We start from the raw sequence: 26758 nt of genomic DNA on the forward strand, positions 1-26758 counted from the left end.
GAGAAATACCTCTTTAGAGCACTAAGACAATTGTAAAAATAATTATATCACAGCAGAAATGTGGTTTTAATGCCTTACACATGTTTTCAACTCTAGTTTAAAAAATGAGACGTACAATTTTTGATACATTTTATTTGATTTTCATTCAAGAAATTTATATTACTTGTTGTAATCCATCATATTATATTTTATATCAGAAGTGAACACAATAAAAACTATTTCTGAACACAGATGTCATCTATAAGTAAACATTCCAGCATTGAACATCAATTACTTACTTTTTAACCAAAGGCTTTTGAAGATTACAAAGAAATGCACATATGACAAGCATTTGATCAGCAAGGGGTTTTAAATTTGTTGGCATGGTATTGGACATCATATGAAATGTTTTTAATCTTCCTATAGCCCTCTCTACATGGATGCGGAATTTTGCAATGTTCCTTGTTTTTAGTATTTCAGAGGCAGACAGATACTTACCTTTACCCCAGGAACACTTCCTTGTGAATGGGGGTATTATAAGTTTAGCTCTCTGTCGAAGTAAAAGATCCCTGATCAAAAATCCCCTGTCTGCCATTATCTCATCTCCAGGTTGTACGCTGTCCAGGAATCCACTTTCCTTAGTGATGTACCTATCGGAAACATTGCCTCCCCACAAATTTGATATGAATGAAAATGCACCAGAAGGTGTCACACCAACCAATGCTTTATAAGTATTATGTTGTTTATAGGAGCTAAATGTCTGAGACTGAGCAGTTGGATTTCTTGGTTTTCTTATAAAAAATTCAGTGCAGTCAATAATACAATTTACATTTGGAAACTTAGCTCTGAAAGATGAAGGCATGAATTTTTTAATTACATTTCTGGAAGGCCATTTTAATAAAGGTTTAAAGATTGTAGCCATGAAATTGATCCAGGTGGTGAAGACTTGAGAAACTCTGGAGGTGGATACGCCAAATAAATCTGCCATGACAAATGTAGTCAAAGCGAGTCGCAATCTGACCAGAGTTAAAACAAACTCCTGAAACCTGCTGAGCTTCCTTTTTGGGCCTGACTTTGCATTTAGACTGTCTTGTTGATATATTTTCTTTGTAGCACTTCCTTGTCCTGACCAATACTTCAATGTTGGTGAAGCCTTTTCCAAGATATCTAAATAGAGAGAAAAATTATTTATAAGAAAATGTTGCTTTATTATAGTAAATTAGATTTTGATTAACTTTTGTGATATATTAAGTTTATTCTTGTTGTTAAAAAAACTAAATATCATATACATGTATTAACATTTAAAATACATGTATCACTAAATTTATTGTGCACCAGTCAATACCATATACACCGTTTAGGATCTCCTTAGATGGTAGTCCTGTATACTTTTTAACATTTCTGTCATCTTTCACCACTTTGTCGACAAAAAGTTCTCTCATGAGTTTCTCAGGATCCTCCAGTTTGGTTGATTTCTCCTCCAAAACCTTGATATCTGCAGCAGTGAGTGATGTTTGGATCCCTATATCTCTGGTTGACATGTCATTACTGCAAACACTGCCACTGATATAACAGTGATCCATCTCTACATGAGTACCTACAGTATATTTTCAATGTAAGTTTTGGTGCAGTAAGCTTACCTCAATCTAAGTTGCCAGAATCTAAATAAAAATGTTGGTTTTTTTTTCAAATCAAAATTTTTCACCTCTGACAGGAAAAGATTCAACTCTTGGGCACTCATGATCAGCAACCTCTATTTCGTGGGTTACAGGCCAACTTCCGTTCAGTTCTCCAGCAACAAAATTATCATTGTTAATCTGTGGTTGCTGAAAAATTTTAATATATAAATTAAAAAAATAAATAAAACAAGCTTTCAAAAATACATTTTAAATAATCAGTAATACTAGTATTTTATTGAGTTATTTAGTAATTTATTGATCTACAATGGAATATACTGGAGCACAAGTTTATATCAGCAAATAATCTTACATACAAGTACACTTTCACTGGCAGCCAAGGAGTCAACTGGGGGTTGAATTGAGATTTCAGACTGAGTGTCTTGTACTGCAGGTATACACTGTTCCCTCTTAGATATTGATGTTGTTGGACGAGTCTAAAGATAACAAATTATAAGCATATAAGACTAACATGTGTGTCTCTGAATTGTAATACAATCCTTATTCAAATGTTAAAAAGCTCCAACAGTTCTCAATTTTGTGTTTAATCATACAATTTATCATAAACAAATAGCATTTTCCATATATTTTGATGCATGTTTCTAGACCTCATATCTTGATATTAACACAAGAAACTCGATGCATGAAATCATGATGCCACCTTTATGATATTTGACAATTAAAACCACAACAAACCTTCAGACTTTCCTTAAAATTATTATATGCAAAGAGCTCTGGGTACGGATGATTTTCTGTTGGCTTGCCTTCCTTAAAATGAAGAGAGCATACTCTGTGGTTTCTCTTTGGCTCGTAATTTTCTCTTCTCAAGAGGTCCAGCCAGCGTTTTCTTAGTGCAGGCGCTTTTTTCTGGGTTGGAAAGGGGTAAAATCTTACATCTTTCATGTAACCATATCTTCCTCTTTTCTTTCATCAGAATTACATCCCTCAGCAACACAAAAATAGGATTTTGTTTCAGACGACATTGAGTAACTATTGTAAACAATTTTTACCGGAAGTACCCCTGCTGAACATTTTCTGTAAATCACGTGATCGGCGCGATAAAAACCAAATAAAAACGGACGTTCCGGATGAACTCGAAACGTGACTATTGTGAACACTGGATTACAGTGCAAATAAAGAGAAGCGATATCATGGCATTCTTTAAATTTTAATTATACCTTTTTAGCAATTTGAAGATCATTTGGGGTGGCATTATTGATTTTGAAAATAAACTTTAAGTTAATATATTCAATAAATTATTCGACTCCATTTCATCCTACAATGTACATGTATTACTGTTAACAGACGTTTTTGAGAATTAATTAATTTAAAATTTGAACAACCATTGGTAAAAAAAAAAAAGAAAGATGTTTTTTATTAATTAATTTGATAAAACTTAAAAATGAATTTTGAAGAATCCATGTTATGGTATAAATCTATTAACATTAATGTGGTCGTAATCGTCCACCCCCCCCCCCCCTCATTTCGACACGATTAAAAATCGACAATAGTTTACAGGTAAGAACATCTAAGCTGAAGAATAATGGTAGCGGGCCCCGCCGCGGTGTAAACACGGTCTCAGGTAGCACCGCGATCAAATCCCGCGAGGGTGTAACGCGGAAAGGATTAATACACCGCGGAGGGGACGCAATCTAATACGGGATCCGCGTTGCCTGTACTGTATATGTATGAAAGATGTAAAAGATATTTAAATCAATAGAGTATAATATAAGCAACTAGTATGTTGACAAAGTACTATAGCAAAATAAAATATGTTTGAAAGATGTAACAGGTATCTAAATAAAAAAAAATTTAAAATATGAAAATTGTATGTGATGCTTAGGGATCGTTTAGTGACAAAATAGAATTGCATAAGAGCATTTTTCAAAAAGATTAACATGTCTTCACTTGTAATATTATTTTTCATAATTCTGCATTTCATTTTATATTTGAATATTTTACTAGCAATAAATGATAAGACATTACTCAAGACAAAAGTATTGTAGTTGGTACCATGACTAAAACCCACTACAATATTTCTCGAACTAATATCTATACCTATGATTTCAGAGACGTTGTTCCATATAAATTTAACTTGAATGCAATCAAAAATCAAATGCTTAGAATTCTCTTCACTGCGACATACTGGACAATATTTATCAATATCTTTATTCCATTTACTAAGATAGAGATTATTCGGTAATAAATTATGTATTAGTTTATAATTAAATTCAGCAACATTTTTATCAAGAATTTTTCTAATTTTTTCCTCATATACGTTTTGCCATTGATTTGAGTAGTTGATATTAAACTCTTTTGACCATATAGTTTCCATAATCGGCTTTTGAGACTTTTGTTGCAACAAAATTTTATAGAAAAATTTTGATGTTTTGTCTTCAATGTTTTCTTTTTTTATCATGAAATTTAAAGGAAAATGAATTACATGTGTCGTTAATATTGATGAAAGAAGTATTACTCGAATTTATACCGTGCCATTTACTAAAGATTGTTTTAATTACTAAGTATTCACAAAGATAATTTTGTTTTTTAATAAGTTTTCTCTGAATTTCTATCAGTGATTTGAGTCCGTTTTCATCAAAAAGATCTTTTACATATTTAAAACCACTTTCGATCCAATTTTTGAAATAAATAATTTTTCCTTTATATTTCAAATCCTTATTAAACCATATATTTTCACGTAAAAGTTGGTTTGATGCGCTTATTTCAATTTGTGCTTTACACTGATTAAACGCACAAAAAACTTCCTTATAAAAGCGAGGTAACTTATAGAGTATGTTGAAGTCTGTAATATCAGCAATATTTGAACGTACAATGTAGGGTAAATTAAGCCTGTGTTGCACTAAACATGCATTTAAAAGATCTTTTAGACTACTTTCAGTATTTATTATTTTGGAAACCCAAGCCCCTTTTGATGCCTTTACTTTCGTTTCAAAATCAATAATTCCTATTCCTCCATTATTAATTTCGCGAATGAGTGTATTTTGTTTAATGCGTTCACGATTTCCCCAAATAAATGAATATATTAATCTGTTTAGATTTTTAATAAAATTTCCTAAAACATTAGCCGTGTATATGAGTTTTGATAAAATTAATGAATTGATTATTTGACATTTTCCAAAGATAGTAGTTTCTGTTTTCTCCAGGAGTCCAGTTTTTTTTCAAACTCTTTGAGTTTATTGAGCCAATTTTTTTCATTACATGCAGTTTTATCGTTTCCGATGTATATGCCTAAGCATCTTATTGCTTGACTGTTAATTTTGGTTTAACAAAATTTAATGTATGATTCCTGTTTAAATCTATCTTTTAGTTGTCCTAGAAGGATACATTCAGTTTTTGATAAGTTTAGTTTTGTACCAGAAACTTTACTAAAGTTTTCGATTATTTTTAATGCATTTTCTAGTGATGCTTTATCTTGTAACGGAAAAGTGCTGTCATTAGCGTGTTGAATACATTTGATTTCATTTTCAAGTGAGTCAATGTTAAAACCTTTTATTTCTGTCGAAGCATTTATTTTCAACGAAAGCACTTCCATAATAAAAAGGAAAAAGAGTGCTGAAACAGGACATCCCTGTCTAATTCCCCTTTTCATTGAACATTGTCTGGAGAGCCATCCATTGTTTTTTATGTAAAAATATGGGTTTTTATATAATATTTTTATCCATGTTATAAAATTGCATCCGAGTTATATTTATGAAGAGTATTAATTAAAAAATTCCATTCCACTGAATCAAAAGCCTTTTGGAAGTCTGCAAAAAGTAGAATTCCTTCTTTACTATTATTTTCACAATATTCTGGAATATCTAATATCAATCTAGCATTAGCGCCGATGAACCGACCTTTAATGTACCCTGTCTGATTTTTATTTATCAGATTATCTATAACACTTTTTAATCTTTCCGCTAACACGAAAGCTATAATTTTATAATCGGTATTACATGTAGTAAGACTAATCGGACGATAATTTTCAAGTTTATCTAAGGCATCTTTTTTATGTATAAGAGAAAGTACAGAGCATTTTTGTGTTTGTGATTAAATTCGCCTTTTTCGAACGACGTACACTATTAAAGCATTGTAAAAATATCTATTTACGTGTTTCCAAAACATTTTTGTAAAACTCTACTGGTAAACCGTCGATTCCAGGAGATTTATTTTGTTTCATTCGATATACTGCTTCTGAATAGAATGTACAGGTGCTTGATTACTTCCTTCCTTTAATTTTTGGCAAATGCAGGTCATAAGAAACAAATACATGAACATATTGAGTTACATATGGGAAATAAGACTGAAAATGTTATTTAACTTTTTAATAGGATAGCAACAACACAGTTGATCAAAATTACTCAATCGGGAAAATGAGCTTTGACTTATGTTGTTTATCTCCCTTACGTCCGAAAGGCCCAGTGGCTGTTCAAAGCTATGCAATGTTTACAAACTGTCATGTCATTTTGCAGCTTAATTTTAACAAATATCATAATCAATTTTTATTCTCAAGTGAGTAGATTTTAGCCTCTTGTCATCCACAACCTCTCTAGCAAGTCTTTAGTTAATATACTCAGTCTACAACACAAATAGGCAACCACAAAATCTTTTATTCTGATCCTGATAAAATCCAAAGGACCTACAAAAGTCAATATTATTAAATACAAGCATAATCACACAAAGATTCAAGTTTGTTCAATTTATGTGTGGATATGGCTGAGCCTTGTTTTGTTGATATCCAATACAGATTACAACAGAATGACAGGAATATAGTTCATATTTAACCTTATTTTCGGAATTTAATGCTAAATCCTCATATCCTATATCTCCCCACCCCTACCTCAAACTTAAATCTTAACAACATGGACGTGTGTCTACGTTTACATGTTTGAATTAGTTTTTATTACAACTTATCATATCAGTATCAAACAACTTCAAATTTGTACAATGTTGTGTCATGTTAATATGTGATTTTCATAAATGTAGAACCAATGTACAATACATATTGAATACATATATATGACAATGTGTGTGTGTGTGTGAAAATTACCCAAGAGAACAGGTTTAGATGTAAAGTATAATGTATGTTATATAAATATTGCTCCTAAGTTATATGCATAAACATGTAAACCGAACAAAACACAGTAGACTCCTATATATATGACAACTGTTAAATTATTCAGAATAAAAATTGACTGAAAAAATATCATTTGAATTTACAAATAAGCAAATTTTTTATATGTTAAATCGTTCACCTTTAACATTTAATATAGCAACTAGATTATTTTCAAAGTATAGTGTCTTTTAAACTTATCAATTATTGTGTAACTAGATCAAAACAATTCATTTCAGTATATACCATTGATACACTCAATTCAAATTGTCTACTTGTTTAACATGTTTAATAATGAAAAATATTATAACTGTGCAATGACATGGAAACACACATAATTGTTGTATAAAAGAATATATATACTTAACTGCAAGTATTTCACTGTAGATACTTGTACACTGTCAGTGTGTTGGTGTTATTTTGTCCTACATAGAGATTGTTCTCATCATCCACACACACACTACGGGGATACTTTACCCCTTGTTGTTGTGTGAGTAATAGAGACAAGAACTGACCGTCCTGATCAAGGAGATGAACAGTGTTACTGACATCATCACACACCAGGATGTGACCGAGGACATCAGTACAGATTCCATAGGGATGGAACTCTGACTCCTGACCTGTGTAGGAGAACCTGTGTTGTCCTGATTTATTCACTACCACTACTGCCATTTTATTTAAGTCTGATGTACAGACATCTCTATTGATGTTTTCTGTGATGTAGCATGGTAGTCTATACAGTCCCTGTTCTTTGTTATCGCACTGTATGTTCTGTAGTTCTTTTCCTGTCTTGTTGTACCTGGTGACTTTAGCCTCTCTATAAGTAGTCATCCCCACCAGCAAGTCCCCGTTGATGTGGGAGGAGTGTATGCTGAGTGGTGTCCAGTCTCTAGTTTTAATGAATTCAGTGATTTTATTATCATGTGTTATCCTATTGATGACTCTCTTGTTTCTGTCTGTAAAGATCAGATTCCTGTCCTGTGTGATTGTGTGGTAACCTATAGCTAATCCACCACTGGTTTTTATCTTCTTTATCACATTCCCCTGTAGATCTGTTTGGACAAGATTACCCCAATAGTCACTGATCCATTGTCTGTCTGGTTGATCTAGTGATACATGGTATACTTCATCATCAACACCTGGTACCTTGAACTCCCTGACCTTGGTGACAGAGGCAGACAGAGACATTGTTTGTTTCTTGTCAGATTTCTTTCTGTCTTCTTTCATCTGTTTATGTGTAGGTTTCTTTGCTGTATTGTAGACACTTTCAATGGGCCTTATTTCTCTTTTCTCAGCTTTAGTGTTAGGCACGTTTATTTTTCCAAGTAATTTGGTGACATCACTTTTGTTGTATTGACCAGCAGTAAATCCTGGTGTGACTGGATTTGTTGTCTCTGGAATGGATCGGATCTTTGGTTTCTTCTCAGACATTAATTTCAGGGTTTCTGTAGAGGACAGGCATCTGTGGAGCTCTTTGACAAGGTTATTTAGATAAGTGATGTAGTCATCCATGGTCTTGTCTTGTACGTTTAGATCTTCTAACAGCGAATGCTCTATTTGGTCTAACTGCTTCATGTTCTCAGATATGACTGTGTCCACCAGACTTTTCAGGGACTCACCTTCAGTCTTCATGGATTTTCTAATGCTGTCCATGATTTGTTTGATTTTTGAGGAATCTTTTTTAATCTCTTTCTGTAAATCTTGTGAGGTAGGGAGAAAGTATTCATGAATTTTAGAGATTTCCTGTTGGCAGAGTGTAAATTTTTCTGCATAGACTGTTTCAAGATCAACAAATTTATGTCTTTCGTGATCTCCCATTGTAACACATCTGGAACACACTGGAACTTGGCATTCTTCACAGAGCATGTCCACATCTTTAGTGGGGTGGATCTTGCATTTCTTCACAGGAAGTTGTCGTTTACGTTGCTGGTAAAGGACCACTTCATGGTTCTTGTATTCAGGACTTTTCAGATGTTCATCTCTGCATTGTTTGCACAATCTTTGATGACAAAGGTTGCAATAAAACTCACAATTTCTTTCACAGCCTTCAATGCCGCATTCTAAAAAGTGCTGAGCCCAGCGGGGAATATCCATTTTAGATAACGCCATCTGAAAAAACAGGAATTATATAGATGTTTTAGTTTTATACATAATGAAGTTCTAATTTATATTTGTTTTAGAATCAGGGAAAAACAGATATTAAGTAATTAAGTATTTGTATACATGTCAACTGTGATATAATTATTCATTCAATTTGCTATTCTTAAACACAAATAAATTTTTTCTTGGTTTTTTTTCCATCATTCATATAAAAATTGATTTGAATTAAAATGAATGATCTTAATTAAATTAAATGACCTTAATTGTACATGTACTTACAGCCTTAATGTTTGACCTACAGATGTCTTTGTTGACAGATGTTGGAATGTCAAAATGAGATTTCAGTTGAGACTTGAACGAGATTTGTAATTTACTTCCTGGTTAAAATAGAGATAAATATATAACAGAGCGAACATTTGCCAGCTCCATTAAAACACTTCTATGACGTCACCCATTGTTATAAGTCCATGTATATATTTAAGGAATGTTTTTAAGTTTAGTGTGAATTATTGGAGTGTGAATCACACAGACTTGTCACTTAGGCTTATTTCATGAAGCGTGCTTGCGCTTCGTGAAAAATATGCCTTATATTTACATTTTCCATGTCTAAAAGCACCAAAACTATATAGCTGCAATATATATATATCCAACTGACACAAACTATATGTAGGAATTTGCAGTATATTGTTGTTACTCATGTCAGTGTGTCTATCTGTCTGTCACACTTTTCTTCCCTGAACTCCTCTTACATTTTACACAGTAGCCTAATCATCTTTTTGGAGATATTTAGTGGTGTCATGTAGATGTGCAGTAAGGTTTCAGAATTTTCATTTGATAGTTCACATGAACTTTAGAAGTGGAACTTAGACAGTTTTTATCCAGACACTTATTGATGAAAAGAAAATATCATTTGCAATTGAAGCATAAATATAGTTGCATAATACAGTATTTTACATGTTGTATATTTTGTGTATTACAGATTGCTATGGGTCTGCCCCTGTACCGGTTGAAGGACATCAGACAGCTGTATGAAGTGGATACGTGGGGGGATAGTCCTATTGATTTCTCTAACCCCTCCATACACCCCCGACCCCGGGGCCATGTCATAGCAGCCAGGATCACCAGCGAAAACCCTGATGAAGTAAGATTCTTTAAAAAGACATCAAAATTTGTTGCAGCAAAATGAGAAGGAAAACTCAATCTATATATCAAGAAATAGAGTTGTTTCCCGTTGTGGAGTAAACTTAATGTTTCCCTTCTTTATGATATGACCATACATTTTGGTTTGATGACCAGGATAAATATTCCTTTTCATCGTTGTAGAATCCCTTATCATGAACTTAATAACATGAAATTCATTATGATTATATGATACAGTACAATAATCATATAGCATATTAAAATTCTCTTTTGGTAGGGATTTAAGCCTAGTTCTGGGACTGTCCAGGAGTTGAATTTCCGCAGCAGTAAGAACGTGTGGGGGTACTTCAGTGTGTCTGCCACAGGGGGACTACATGAGTATGCTGACTCTCAGTTTGGACACTGTTTCTCCTGGGGAGAGAACAGGGAGGACGCCAGAGAGTGAGTGGGGGGGGGGGGTTGGAGGGGGGGATGGGGAGGGTTTTATTACAGTTGATATTAATTGTATTATTGTAACAAAAAAATTTCAAATTGATTATTTGTTTGAATCAATTAAATTTATATAAATTTTAATTTTTTTTCACCAACCATTTTTTAAGTTATCCTCATTGTAATATCCAATGAATGGCTTGATATAACTAAAGAATTAATATGGAAAAAAATTAAGATTAATTTTAATGAATAGTTAATATTTTAATGAACAGAAAATTTATGGAAGGAAGCATTCTTTAAATACTTCATTTTAATCAAATGACAGGAATTTAGTGGTGGCACTGAAGGAGCTCTCAATCCGCGGAGATTTCCGAACCACGGTAGAATACCTCATCAAACTCTTTGAGACAGAGGAATACCAGAACAACAAGATAACGACGGGCTGGCTGGACAAGCTGATATCTGAGAACGTCCAGGCAGAGAAGCCGGACGTCATGCTGGGGGTGATATCCGGAGCGCTCCACATCGGGGACCACCAGATCCAGGAGTGCTTCCAGATGTTCCAGACCTCACTGGAGCGCGGACAGATCCTGCCGGCCACGTCACTCAAGAACCACGTGGATGTGGAGTTCATCAGCGAGGGGATCAAGTATAACGTCAAGGTAAGGTCAAGGACCGGGCTTGTTTGAACATTTTTATCGATTTGGATTTCATGAATGTAAGGTTGTTGTACATGTATCAATGCTGTACATATCAAGAGGAAAACACTGTTCAAATAGTGTGTAAAATAATGCTGTTAACTATTTTTTATTAAATACCTATGAATACAGTTTTTGTCATGCATATGGTTTTTTTTCTAGGTGGTGAAGACAGGCCCAAACAACTACTTTATTTGTATGAATGACTCCATGCTGGAAGTGGAGGCACACAGGTGATTTAGAGATCAGTTTGATTATTCAAATGACAAATGTGTGAAATTTTAACCATGATTGATACATGTATCAAGAATAATGTACCTGTATTTAGGGAAATTAAAAAAAATAAAGTTACAAAAACTTTATACATGTATATAAATTGTAAGATTAAAACTGTAAACCAACTTTTACTTGTGACGACTTTACTTCACGATTCACTGGGGATAAACTAGTTTTGGACGATTATTTTTTGCAATCAAGTCTTTTTTGGATCCATTGTTAATAGACACAGAGAATTTATTTAAGGACAGCTTGATGATGAGAAATATTCCCAATAACGAAGCTTTCACGAAAATTTCTCCTACGCTTATAAAAGTTGATTTGAAAGACTTTTGTTTACAGACTTAGTGATGGGGGCTTGTTAATCTCATTTGATGGAGCCAGCTTCACTACTTACATGAAGGACCAAGTAAGCAGCTACAGGATTACTATAGGAAACAAGACCTGTGTACTTCATAAGGAGAATGATCCTACCAAACTCAGGTATTGTATAAAACAGCTACAGGATTACTATAGGAAACAAAACCTGTGTACTTCATAAGGAGAATGATCCTACCAAACTCAGGTATTGTATAAAACAGCATTGCTATACAACTGTGTATTCGCTTTTTATGCAAAAATATTTTATTGACACAAAACTATATACAAAACTTTTATCTTCAATTCTCATAAAGAATTTTGCTTAAAACAGTTAACTTTATGTAACATTACAGAAGACTGTGTATTATGAAATGATATTTTTACCAAACTCAGGTATTGTATAATATCACAAGACCTGCTTATATAAAATTACCAAACCATATTTAAAAAATTAAATTGATACAAGGTGTTTAACACAAAAATTTTCTATTTTTATAAGGAGAATGATTACCAAACTCAGGTATTTATAAAACAGTTACAGGATTACTAATAGGAAACAAGACCTGTGTACTTCATAAGGAGAATGAAAACCAAACTCAGGTACATAAAACATTACAGGATTATATAGGAAACAAGACCTGTGTCCTTCATAAGGAGAATGATCCTACCAAACTCAGGTATTGTATAAAACAGCTACAGGATTACTATAAAAAACAAATGTACTTCATAAGGAGAATTCCTTATAACCAGGTATTGTATAAAACATTACAGGATTCTATAGGAAACAAGACCTGTGTACCTTCATAAGGAGAATGACTACCAAACTCATATAAAACATAGACCTGTGTTATTCATAAGGAGAATGATCCTACCAAAGCAGGTATTGTAAAAACTCAGGATTACTATAGAAACAATATATAAACTTCAGTCTTTAATTCCTACCAAACTCAGGTATTGTATAAAACATTACAGGATTACTATAGGAAACAAACCTGTGTCCTTCATAAGGAGAATGATGTACCAAACTCAGGTATTGTATAAAACAGCTACAGGCTGGTAAGACCTGTTGAACTACATAATTCCCAATGACGAGGCTTTCAGATGATCCTACCAAATGTGTTTGCAGGTTTTGTATAAAACAGCTACAGGATTACTATAGGAAACAAGACCTGTATACTTCATAAGGAGAATGATCCAACCAAACTCAGGTATTGTATAAAACAGCTACAGGATTATTATAGGAAACAAGACTTGTGTACTTCATAAGGAGCTGACCCCACCAAACTAGGTATTGTATAAAACAGCTGATTAATAGGAAACAAAACCTGTGTAAAAATAAGGAAATTCCTACCAAACTCAGGTATTGTATAAAACAGTTACAGGATTACTATAGGAAACAAGACCTGTGACTTCATAAAGTTGATCCTACCAAATATGTATTGTATAAAATAAGTTTAAGGATTTTTATATGAAAAAGACCAAACTGTATTGTATAAAACAGAAGTACTGAAGGAAACAAGACACATAAGGAGAAAATTCCTACCAAACTCAGGTATTGTATAAAACAGTTACAGGATTACTATAGGAAACAAGACCTGTGTCCTTCATAAGGAGAATTTACCAAACTCAGGTATTGTATAAAACAGTTACAGGATTACTATAGGAAACAAACCTTGTACTACATAAAGAGAATGATCCTACCAAATCATGTATTGTATAAAACAGCTTCAGGATTAGAATAGGAAACAAGACCTGTGTCCTTCATACAGAATGATCCTACGTGAACTCAGGTAGGAATTTACAGGAGCAGTGTATAGGAAGACCTGTGTCTTGTGATGATACCAAAAGGTATTGATAAAACAGTTACAGATTCTTGTCCAACAAAACCTGAGCTTTAAGGAGAAAATTTACCAAACCCAGGTATAAAACATAATTTTAATGCCCATTACGGGGAAACAGACCAGTGTCTTCATATCAAGAATGACTACCAAACTCAGGTATTGTATAAAACACTACAGGATTACTTCAGGAAACAAACCTGTGTCCTTCATAAGAGAGAATGAGTACCAAACTAAGGTAAAATATACACAACTAGGAAACTGCAGGTAAAAATAGTGAATTAAGAATGAGGCCAAACTCAGGTATTGGCAGTTACAGGATTATTTAGGAAACAAATTTGTCCTTGAAATTCAATTTTGTAAAAACTACAAAACCATAGGGGATACAAACGGGTATTGTAGGTACAGGAAACAAGACCTGTTATAAATTTTATTTAAGAGATTGTATTTCTTGTTAGAGGGATAATGTGTTTTGAAGCTTGAAATACTGACCCAACTGTGAGTGAAAACATTAATTTGTGAGGAAACAAGCCTGTGATTTCAAATAAGGAGAATTCCCCCAAAGTGGAGAAAGCCATTTTGTATTAAAACAGTTCAGGCTTACTCGCAAAACATCACCTGTGTACATGAGAATGAGTTTATTCAACAGGTATTGTATAAAACAGCTTCAGTCATACTATAGGAATATCACCTCTGTTTCAGTAAGGAGTTTAAAAGAAACAGGTAAAATATGACAGCTTCAGGATACTTCAGAAACAAGACCTGTGTACTCATTAATGATAGTCAACAGGTAAATATTTGACAGCTATGGTCAAACTCCAGTAACATTATAATCACACCTTTACATCCAGTTTATTTTGTCCTCAGTCAATGTGTCAGAAAGGACAATTTTTTGTTAAATTTCAGTTTATCAAAAATATTTTCCAGTAATATCACCTTGTTCATACTTATATATATTCCTTCAGTCATAAGGTAAATATTTAAGAGAAAGCTTCAGCTTTTCAATCTTTGGCAATCCCCCAGTAAGCTTTGAATTCATGATCAGATCGGAGTTGCCCCATCGGGGGATGTCAACAAGTAAAAATCATAACAGCTTCAGTCATAAAAGTAATATCACCTCTGTACTTAGTCAGTTCCCCAGTCAACAGGTAAAAATCAGTGACAACTTCAGTCATACTCCAGTAATATCACCTCTGTACTCAGTCAATTTTAAGTCAACAGGAAAAATCAGTGACTTAAGCTTTAAATATACTCCAGTAATATCACCTCTGTACTCAGTCAGTTCCCCAGTCAACAGGTAAAAATCAGTGACAGCTTCAGTCATACTCCAGTAAAATCACCTCTGTACTCAGTCAGTTCCCCAGTCAACAGGTAAAAATCAGTGATAGCTTCAGTCATACTCCAGTAATATCACCTCTGTACCTCAGATGACCCCAGTCAACAGTGTCCAGCAGGCCCAGAGCTTCAAAGGGACACTCCCCCAGCCCCAGGCCCCGCCCAGTCCACAGGTAAAAATCAGTGACAGCTTCAGTCATACTCCAGTAACATCATCCTCTGTACTCAGTCAGTTCAAACCAGTCAACAGGTAGAAGATCAGTGAAGTGTCTGAGGGACCCATCACTGCCTCTACTGGAACTGCAGGTATAAATAAGGAATTTTAAAAATCAAAAATTATCACTAATTTAAAATTAATATTTTTCATTCAGTTCCCCAGTCATTATAAAAATCAGTGACAGCTTCAGTATACTCCAGTAATAAATTTTACTCAGTCAGTTCCCCTAAGTAAAAATAAGTGACAGCTTCAGTCTATAGTAAATCTTCATCATCCCCAGTCAACAGGTGATTTTCAGTAATTTCAGCTTAAGTCATATTCCATGATTTCTGTAAATTTTTGTCAACAGGTAAAAATCAGTAACAGCTTCATTTACTCCAGCCAGAATTAACATCACCTCTTAAATGCACAGTCAGTTCCCCAGTCAACAGGTAAAAATCAGTAACAGTCTTACTCCAGTAATATCACCTCTGTACTTAGTCAGTTCCCCAGTCAACAGGTAAAAATCAGTAACAGCTTCAGTCATACTCCAGTAACATCACTTCTGTACTCAGTCAGTTCCCCAGTCAACAGGTAAAAAATCAGTGATTAAGATTTTTTTTTAAATTTAAGAATTAAAGGGAGACTATGCTTACCAATTCTTCTCTCTGTTTAGAGAAAGACAACCAAAAAAAAATTGTGTAACTTAAAAAATTTACAGCAAACAAACCTCATGACTGTGCTACATATGTACCTGCTTAAATCTGCCAAGAATTTTAAACTTCTAAAAAAGTGACATTAAAGAAAACAGAGAAATGCACAGTGATTTAATGATATATGTGTTTTAACATTCAAAATAATACAGGTATTTAAAGAGTTTTACTTTCTATTACATTGTGAATGAAAATGATTTTGTAATCATGTATTTTGCCACTAAAATCAAAGTTTGCTTTCGTACTTTCCTTTTAGATTGCAAATGTGATAGACAGCCATGCTGCCACACTTACAAGAAGAACAGAGAGAGAAAACTTCTTCATGACAACACAGGGCATAGTTCAACTAGTTCAGAGGTTAGAGGTCATAGTATTACTGACCTTTGGTAATCTCAAGTGTCCAAAATTTCTTTTAAAGCATATCAGAGAATATATATTCTTCCGACAAGCATGCATGTCAATCCAATCATATCAGATTCATAATTGAACCAAAAAAATTGAATGCCTCTTCCTTTTGCATGTGACAGTTCTATCATAAAGCTTAATGGAATGAATTTTTGTGTATAATTGTTCTTGGTGTAACGCATGTGACATTTTCTTTTGACAGTGGATCTAAGGGGTAATGCTAGTGGGTTGTGAGTAGGATGAATCACAAGGTTTTAAGATTTCTGGTCACCTTTCAAACTTTTTTTTCACACTTGATCTGAACAAATAAACTTGAAGTCCAGTACATGCACATTTCTGAATTTTCTTTTCATTTTGTTAAAAAAAAAAATAGTCAATGGAAAATGAATAATTTAGGATAATTTGGGGTGGAGATTAGATATGCATGCCTCTTAACTTGAATAAGACCATTATTTGAAAATCGAAGCAACATCATCGCACTCGGTACTTTATATATAGAAAGAAATTGCCAATGCATTCAAACTATTATCAGTTTCTAGGTTTTTATCAAACATTTTAATTGATTAATGGATGGGGGCCCTCACTGAGACAAATAATCTTGAAAACTTGTATGGAACTGTTTTGCACTCTTCATAGACCTTCTGGCATTAACCCCTTCTTCTATTCCTTTTGTTACCACAGCCTAGATGTTCTGTGTTTGTCTTTGTGTGTAATACCAGGAACTGCATCTTATATTTTGTGGTTTTTGTCTGTGTCTGTCGTTTGCTTTTTTCACCCCCCTCCCCATCTCTTTCTCCTTTCAATGTGCTTCCATAACGATCATAACTCATTATTAATTACAGTCCTAAACATATGTACTGAAGCCCACTTGACTTTTTTAGAGAGTTAGAAGGAATAAGTGTCTGAAAATATGTTCTTGGTACATTGTATTATTAAAAAGTTTTCTAAATCAAAAAACTATATGTGCTAATATAAAATTCACCATATGTGCTTTAAAATTCACAGTGGTTTAACACAATTAGCCATCTCTGAATTCTAGGTACCGGAATGGAATCCGAGGTCACATGAAGAGTGTTGTACAGGACTTACTGAAACAGTACGTCAGGGTAGAGGTCCAATTTCAACATGGTAAGACTATAGCCACTCATCCTCCCCCACCCCCACCCTCCCCAAAAAAGAAAAATGGTTTAAAAATGACTTTAAAAACATACAGTTATAGGATATTACAAATTATGTTTTTAACCAAGCAAAATTGTCTTCTCCTAAAACTTTGTTTTTATCGTATGTACTGTACTTTTTGATATACCATGATTATCTATGTGTGAATAAAAATATGGTAGCACTGGGGAAAAATCAATCCTTAACTTTGTACATTTAATGTATTTAAATGAATTTCCTTTTTACAGGTCACTATGACAAGTGCATAGCTCAGCTGATATCTAAGACCAAAGTTAACTTGTTACATGTATTTTTAATAATTAAATACATAATAATTAAATGCAATTTAAATAATTAATGATTATTTTGACAGGTCACTATGACAAATGTATAGCTCAGCTGATATCTAAGACTAAGGACATGTCTGCAGTGGCTGGTAGCATCTTCTCTCATCTGGCCGTACAGAAGAAAAACATCCTCATCACCATGCTCATCGTAAGAATCATCAAATTTGAAATATTTTTTTTCTTCAGTAAAATGACTGACATTTCAAACTTCGCAGCATTTCCTTGATATTGATTGCTTTCAGTTATAATAAATAAATGACATTGTATGGTAGTTTTCAAACTTAGTCTATATAATTTTCTCAACAAAAATGGCTGAAATACTGCTTACTCAGCATTAAATCTTGAGTTTAATACTGTAGAAGTGGAAAACATTACGTTGTTTTTAATTTCACTATTTTCATGATTTAAGAATTTTCCGTGAACTTTAAACCAACGTGATTATTATTTCATGTCATTTCTACCTAGAAACAGTCATAGTACCTGAATATTTACAAACGATTCTCCGTGAAATTAAAACCACCGTGAAAGGTAATTTTCTAAAAAACCGTGAAATTTTAGACACGTGAAATTAAAGACGTCTACAGTACTAAATAGTGAATACCCGGTACAATAAATTGAAGCTTTGAAGTGAAGAGGGAAATAGAATTTAACATAAAATTCTAGAAATCTAGAAATAATTGCAATCATTATGATGTTATTATAGGATCACCTGTGCAAGAAAGAAGCGGGTCTGACGGATGAGTTGGCCTCCATACTGACTGAGCTCACCACACTGAACAATGCAGAGAATGCTAAAGTAGCTCTCAGGGCCAGACAGGTATTACAATGCCTTTATAAATATTGTTATTAATATCATACAAAATATTCATTTTTATATGAGTATCAATCTCACTGCCAACTAGAGTTGATTCTGATGTATAAACTCATAGGAATATCTGTAAAACATAGATGGATCAAGGTATTTTAGGTGTCATTTCAGAATACAGTTTATCCATGAAAACCTTTTCATGTAATTTTAAGATGAAATATTTTCCCCCCCTTTCACAAAAAGTTGTTTAAGTGGATATAATTTTGTTCAATACATTTATACATATACTATGAACTTTAATATGTAATGTTGTATAATTATGTATATTGGGTGTAAATTTATTTGGATTATTTTTTTTTTCAGGTGTTGATAGCCGCTCACACTCCCCCTTATGAACTCAGACACAACCAGATGGAATCCGTCTTTCTGTCGGCCATTGATATGTATGGACCAGAATTCAATCCAGAAAATCTGCAGGTCTGACAGATCTTTCATTATCTTTATCTTCTTAGTTAAATGTCCTTGTCATTCAACAGAAAAAAAGTATTGGAAAGTAAAATTTAAGATATGTCTCTTTGTTCAATGTTAAAACTTTCTTGTACATGTATTTAGAAGAGAAAGGCTTATTTGGATTTCTTGTATGACGTAAGCTTTCAAGGTTAAATTTTTTTGGTGCTTTTTTGCATGAAAATTTCTTGTTCTTAGTTTAGATTTTGTTGTTTTTGTGACACATTTTTCGTTATTTATAAGAGTTCATGAAAAATTTTAAAAAAGGCAGGATAGTTTAAATAGGGAAAAAAAAGAATAGGTATTTTTAGATTATATCAATCAATTTATGTTCTTAAACTTTTCATCTTCCTCAAGCCAGATATAGGGTTTTTTTAACCAACGATTTTTGCATCGGAAAATTTTTAAATGTTCTTTTTCTTGTTCAGAAAATTTGGCTGTATTAAAGCTGAATTATTTTTTCAATACCGATTGTTCAATAAAAATTATACTGAAATTAAAATCAAGGTAGGGAATCCAGTATTTTTTAGCCTGCAGGATTTTTATATATCTTTAATCATAGAACTTTTACATGAAAGCCACTATATTTTTTTAACATCCAGAATTATATCCCCTACCTAATATATACATGTACATGATTGTATAACTATATACATTTTTTCCAATCAGTATACATTAATTTAAATACCTGGCATAGGTAATTACCAAAAAAAATCTGCAGCTGTTTTATATGAAAGCACACATAGGAGAGTGTTCAAGAGCTATGGGAAATAATTTAAAAAAACTGAATATTAATTTGTGTTTTCAGAAAATCATCCATTCAGAGACGGCCATTTATGACATTCTACAGGAATTCTTCTGGCACACAAACAACCTGGTCAGATCTGCTGCCTTAGAGGTGAGAACAAAGCAGTCAGAGTCAGGTATAATTTAAGATATGAACAAAGCAGTCATTTTGTCAGGTTAAATGCTGCCTTCTTGTACACCTATTTGCTTTAAATTTCAGATCTGCTGCCTTGAGGTGAGAACAAAGTTTCAGATTAGGTTCTTCCTTAGAGGTGAGAACAAGGCAGTCAGTGTCAGAAAATCATGCCTTAGGTGAGAACAAAGCAGTCAGTGTCAGGTCAGGTCTGCTGCCTTAGAGGTGAGAACAAAGCAGTCAGTGTCAGGTCAGGTCTGCTGCCTTAGAGGTGAGAACAAAGGCAGTCAGTCAGGTCAGATTTTTTGCTGCCTTAGATGTGAAATAATAAGACAATATGTAAAAGGCAGTCAGTATCAGTCAATTGCTGCCTTAAGGTGAGAACAAAGCAGTTGTCAGGTCAGATTTATATGCCTTAGAGTATAGAACAGTGCTTTAACAAGTTGGTCAGATCTGCTGCCTTAGAGGTGAGAACAATGCAGTCAGAGTCAGGTCAGATCTGCTGCATTAGAGGTGAGAACAAAGTTCAGAGTCAGGTCAGATCTGCTTTCTTAGAGGTGAGAACAAGGCAGTCAGAGTCAGGTCAGATCTGCTTTTAGAGGTGAGAACAAAGCATGTCAGGTCAGATCTGCTGCCTTAGAGGTGAGAACAAAGCAGTCAATGTCAGGTCAGATCTGCTGCCTTAGAGGTGAGAACAAAGCAGTCAGTGTCATGCAGGAATCAATTTTCATGATGACAGTTTCATGAACCTAGGCTCAAATTTACACCTGGTTTCTGAGAAAACTTTTACTTCATTTTAAGGTTCTTTATTCATTATTTGAAATTTTTATTTAAAGATTATAACTTTTTAAAAGAAATTCAAATTGTATTTGCTTGCCCAAAATTTGCTTTGAATTCCTAAATTTAACAAGCATGTAAAGGATTAAGAATCATTTATTTGAATGAGAGTTATCTCTCTTACCAAAGGGTCCAAGCACCTTTAAAGGACTTTTTACTTTTCATTGCACTTTTTATATTTTGTAAACTGGTGCTTTAATATTTTATAACATAGGTGTACATAAGGAGAGCGTACATTGCGTATGAGGTGAACTGTCTCCAGCACAGAGAACTTAAGGGGGACATGTCAATGGTGGAATTCAGGTTCCTCCTCCCCCGGTCACACCCCAACAGGTAAAAGATGATGAAGACATGTAGACAAGTCGAAATACCTAATAAAAATATTTAGAGAAAAATAAAAAAAATTCTGAATCAGCAGTAAATTTGTCTGTTTTCTGGTCGTTTCAGTAATTAGGATCAGATTACAGTTTCAAATTCTGTACTTAATTTTGTCACTACTCAGTATTAATTTTCATTGTTTTTGTATATGTACATGTACAAAACTTAGGAGCAAGCAAGGGAGGTATCTATTTTGATTATGACTTATAACAATAAACCAGTTAATTGTTTTGTTAATTATCAGGTTGATGGTGATGCGTTATGACAGCAGTGACAAGGTGTCCGGTCTGTCAGACCCTGAGGCCCACATCGATCAGCTGGAGGAACCGCCCACCTGTCAGAGAATGGGCATCATGGCCTCATTTAACTCCATGGCTGAATTTGAAATGTGAGTAGTGTTTGACCAAATGCTAGAGATTGAAAGGAAAATCACATCTTGATATTATATATCAATCTGATATGTCAGCACCCTTTTAAAAATGTTTCATTTCATAAAAGATTATTTATTTTAAAAATGCTTTTTTTTTGTAGCCACTTTGAGCAGGTGTTGGAGTGCTTTACAGTGGAGTCAGACAGCCCACCTAGCAGTCCCACTATACTGGCCAAGAGTCCCGCCGGCAACGAGGACTCCATCTCTCTACATGTCAGTGTTACTTACTGTACCTTCTGATAAGAAAAAAAGCAGAAAGGAAAAAAGTTTTAAAAGTCTTCAAAAAATCACTCAAGTTATCATCACCTGCGCATATGTTTCAGTATAATATCTTGCTCTATGAAACCATTCATAGTGTGCCTAATGAATGATGTAAATTATCCATTGAAGGTGCCAGACAACCAATGTTGATAATTTTCTTTACAGAGTTCCTCAGATCCAGATGAACCTATCCATATCATCAATGTAGGAATTAAATTCAGCAAAAAGGAGAAGTATGATGACAATGCCCTGGCTGTCAAGTTCCAGGATTTTTGTAAAGAGAGGGTATGGACTAGAATCGCAAATACATATGATGAATTCTTAAGCTGCATTTCTCTGTTATAAATCTAGAATGAATTTAGTTTGAGGTGATTGAATGTTGTTTCTTGTGATATTTTTAGGAGCAGTATTTGTGTGAGAAGGCCATCAGAAGAATCACATTCCTAGTCTACTGTAGGGTAAGTCTCAAAATGAATGTTTTCACTGTGATCAAACTTGAAGTAATTTGTGTCAAAATTTCATTACAGATTTTATTTGAAAGCACTGCAATATGTATATGATATAGTTACATAATATTAGCTTGTATTTATTTTCTCTTTCAGAGAAGTTCACCAAAATATTTCACATATCGTGCCAAGTTTGATGTAAGTATAGCACATACATGATAATAAAAAGAGTAATTCACTTTAAAAAGATGGTTGTAAATATGAAATAGAAGCGAAGTTTTCATATGCTTTTTTATATCTCTAATTTTCATCAAAACTCTACAGAGAATTGTAAAAATTATTGTTTATTTTTAGTTTGGTGAGGACAGGATTTACCGACATTTAGAGCCAGCCCTGGCCTTCCAGCTGGAGATCAACAGACTGAGGAACTTTGACCTGGAGGCCATTCAGACCAACAACTACAAGATGCATCTATACCTGGGAAAAGCTAAGGTAGAATTGAACTCTGTTCTGATTACAGAGAGAGAACTCTTACAGTTATATGTAATTCTTTAAAAGCCTATCTCATATGTAAACAATTCAAATGGTGTGAAAATTAGATAATAAATAAATATGTCTAATCTTCTTGAAATCATATTATTTTAAGCTTGTTGCTTTACAGAAATTTGTGGGAAATTAAAGTTGATTGAAAAATTTCTTAAAGTTGCAGACTCCGAGCAAAGTTGACTGCATCCAACAATCTTAAAAGGGACATAACTCTGTGAAACTTGCCTTCTAAATGTTGTTTTTTATTGTACAATCAAATCTGGGTTACCTGCATTATTTGTTTATTGTATAACAGGTGGCAGCAGGACAGGAAGTGACGGATTACAGATTCTTTGTGAGGGTCATCATCAGGCACTCTGACCTTGTCACCAAGGTAAATTACAGACAATGAATCGGCAGAAAAATTATTCTTCTCAAAAGGAAAATAAAATGTTTTTTGATGCAAAAACAGTTACAATTTTAAGATATTGTCTGATTTATACCATCTTGAGTATATGCATCTTTGCACTTCAATCTTAATTTTCCTTCCCTGTATTCTAAATTCTACAATAATCAAAAATTCAATGGAACAAAGTGTTTCTTGTCAAAGTTGTCCATATTTTTGTGTGTATGTGCTTTTTATACAAACACAAGCCTTAAGTAACACTCAACTGACAAAAATGCTTTTAATTTATTTCATAGGAGGCGTCTTTTGAGTACTTACAAAATGAAGCAGAGAGAACCCTCCTTGAGGCCTTGGATTCATTAGAAGTGGCATTCTCCCACCCACTGGTGAGTTAGGGTTGATAAAGTCTTGTAAATTCACTTATTTTCTCTGATTTAAAGTTTATTGGTATTTGAGAAAAAGTATTGGTTCATGGGGATTAAATTTCATGGTTAATGTAAACAATTATGGTACTGGAGTTTGAAAGTTCCAAAATTTTCTGGAGGACACAATATTTAAAGAAAATCTCTTTGTACCTTGAAAAAGAGAAAATTACCCCCACCCTTTTTCACAAGAATTAGCAATTTCACAGTATTTCAAAATTTTGACCAATGATGTTTTCAGTTTGTATCAGAATCAACATTCATGATACTAAATATATCTTGTGTTATAATTTCAGTCCAAGAAGACTGACTGTAACCACATATTCCTGAACTTTGCACCAACTCTGACCATTCCAGAACCAGGCAAGGTAAATTCAACATTACCATATAATATACTCATGTTTGAATATAAATTCCACTCATTTTCTTACCATTTCTGGTTATTACCATTGTGAATCTACCATAACTCTTTGTTTACTTATATCTCGACAGCTGGAGGAGACAGTCAGAGCTATGGTGATGAGATACGGCAGCCGTCTCATGAAGATGAGAGTTCTCAATGCTGAGCTCAAATTCACAATCAAGTAAGACTACTTATTATTTTTCAAACTTCTTATGAGACAAATAGTTTTGGCTGTACACACGTTTACATTGGATATTTAGCTCTAAGGATGAAAATTCTGGAAAAGCTTTTAACATACAACAAATATTTTGGAATGTTTTAGGTTTGCATCCAGTGACACAAGCATTCCTATTCGTCTGTTTTTGACCAATGAGAGTGGATATTACTTGGACATGAGCATGTATAGGGAGGTCACAGATCCTAACATGGGACAAGTATATCATTTCAGATTCTTTTTTATCAGTCTGTGTTTACTTGCACTTTAATGACATTTATTTTACAAGAGTTTGACATCATTTTGGAATTGTATTTTATGAGCATTTGAGGTTTCTTGATACAGTCAAAACTGCCATAGCGACCCACTTTATTAAGCGACTCACTGTCACATGTGACCGTAAAAATTCCCCCCAAAGCGTTTCCCTATGTAATCTACCTGTATTAAACGACCACCTGTCTAACGCGACCAACGACCGTGATTTTCCTAAACATTTTTAATAATTTCAAGCAATTTTACCTGAATTTAACGACTACATAATTTCCGATTCTTACTTTCAAATTCAGTCGAGCATGCATCGTTTTTGGTTCAAAACAACTACAGACATGCTTTTATTTCATTTAATAATTATATAATGCAAGTTTTACGAAGAAAAGAACATTTAAAAATGAACATTTTTAGCTCTACTGGTCAGAGACCAGAAGAGCTTATGCGATAGTAAGGTGTCCGTCGTCCGTCCGTCTGTCTGTCTGTCTGTAAACAATTTTTCAAAACGCTACTCCTCCTACAGTTTTTGTCTGATTTCAATATAACTTGGCACACAAGTAGACTACACTAAGATACATAAAATAGTGCATCGGTTTTTGATTTCGATGAAGGGTGTTGCCATGGTTACTAAAAATAGAATTTTCTTTGAAATTCCTTTAAAACGCTACTCCTCCTACAATTTTGGTCTGATTTCAATATAACTTGGCACACAAGTAGACTACACTAAGATACATAAAATAGTGCATCGGTTTTTGATTTTGATGAGCGGTGTTGCCATGGTTACTAAAAATAGAATTTTCTTTGAAATTTCTTTAAAACGCTACTCCTCCTACAGTTTTGGTCTGATTTCAGTATTACTTGGCACACAAGTAGACTACACTAAGATACATAAAATAGTGCATCGGTTTTTGATTTCGATGAAGGGTGTTGCCATGGTTACTAAAAATAGAATTTTCTGTGAAATTCCTTTAAAATGCTACTCCTTCTACAGTTTTGGTCTGATTTCAATATTACGTAACACACAAGTAGACTACACTAAGATACATAAAACAGTGCATTTGTTTTTGATTTCGGTGAACGGTGTTGCCATGGTTACTAAAAATAGAATTTTCTTTGAAATTCCTTTAAAACGCTACTCCTCCTACAGTTTTGATTTGATTTCAATATTACTTGGCACACAAGTAGATTACACTAAGATACATTAAATAGTGCATTGGATTTGATTTCGATGAACGGTGTCGCCATGGTTACTAAAAATAGAATTTTCTTTGAAATTCCTTTAAAACGCTACTCCTCCTACGTTTTGATTTGATTTCAATATTACTTGGCACTAAGATACATAAAATAGTGCATTGGATTTTAATTTCGATGAACGATGTTGCCTTGGTTACTAAAAATTGAATGTTCTTTGAAATTCCTTTAAAACGCTAGTCATCCTACAGTTTTGGTCTGATGGCAATGGCTTCTTTTCTCATCCTTTGTTATAAGTACAAATCAGTAGAGCTACAGTCTCGACAGAGACTTCTGGTTACTTACGCTTTGATATTTATTGAATAAACATTAAAATGTAAAACATAAACATCACGTTTTTCTGTCCAGTTATTGGGCGCCATTTTGGAAAAAGACGTTAGAGGTCGATCCCGATATTATTTCATGCTATGAGGATAAATAGATTTTCAGCTATAAAACCTGCCTGTTTAACTTTAATTAACAAGTAACTAAATCATAGATGTTTATTTAAGTGCATTGTGTCACCTATGGGTATGTAAACACAAGCTAGCTTGCACCCACACCATGTGTTAATTGAAGTGATTTAAATACCGGTCACAAACACAGGCAATTAGACACGATAATTCAGTAATGGAATAAAAATTAATTAGGTTAAATAAATATTTCAGTCAGAAAAATAATTAAATTTGATACCAAATGCGTAACAAAATTATGATACCGTTTTTATTCTTGGTAATATGTAAAACAATGAAGTTATATAGGCTATCTTGTAAAAAAAAAAACCAACTATATTATTAGGGGAAAAAAACCTTTGCAGCTTTTTTATACTGTTTGAAAAAATATTAATATTTTCAGATGTTCACAATATTTTCCAATATTCAAATGACTCATGTGCGGATCAAAAAATTTTATTTCTTAACAGGACAAATGTGAAAGCAT

At 33.6% G+C, this 26758-nt stretch overlaps 1 protein-coding gene and 2 pseudogenes across 2 annotated transcripts; 1 reads left to right on the forward strand and 2 right to left on the reverse strand.

The window, feature by feature from the left end:
- Window positions 1-24542, forward strand: part of LOC134253151 (acetyl-CoA carboxylase 1-like) — a 47602-nt pseudogene extending 23060 nt beyond the window's left edge.
- On the reverse strand, window positions 1384-2638 carry LOC134253150 (THAP domain-containing protein 11-like; annotated as a pseudogene).
- Window positions 7061-9254, reverse strand: LOC134253147 (E3 ubiquitin-protein ligase Trim36-like). 2 transcript variants are annotated; one of them, XM_062735658.1, is made up of 2 exons: window positions 9144-9254; window positions 7061-8877 (listed from the first exon to the last, which is right to left on the reverse strand). In XM_062735658.1, the coding sequence occupies exon 2, from the start codon at window positions 8875-8877 to the stop codon at window positions 7147-7149; it is 1731 nt and encodes a 576-aa protein (XP_062591642.1). In that variant the 5' UTR covers window positions 9144-9254; the 3' UTR covers window positions 7061-7146. The 2 variants fall into 2 exon arrangements, with proteins under 2 accessions (XP_062591642.1, XP_062591641.1); XM_062735657.1 differs by having other exon boundaries at window positions 9148-9248.
- Window positions 24543-26758: the final 2216 nt, after the last annotated feature.

Source organism: Saccostrea cucullata, unplaced genomic scaffold, assembly GCF_032062105.1.
Source record: "Saccostrea cucullata isolate Sc308-1 unplaced genomic scaffold, CSIRO_AGI_Scuc_v1 ctg5242, whole genome shotgun sequence".
Taxonomy (NCBI): Eukaryota; Metazoa; Mollusca; class Bivalvia; order Ostreida; family Ostreidae; genus Saccostrea; species Saccostrea cuccullata.

Coding starts and splice junctions, on each gene's coding strand:
- LOC134253147 (XM_062735658.1), bottom strand. CDS start 8,877: ATGGCGTTATCTAAAATGGATATTCCCCGCTGGGCTCAGCACTTTTTA.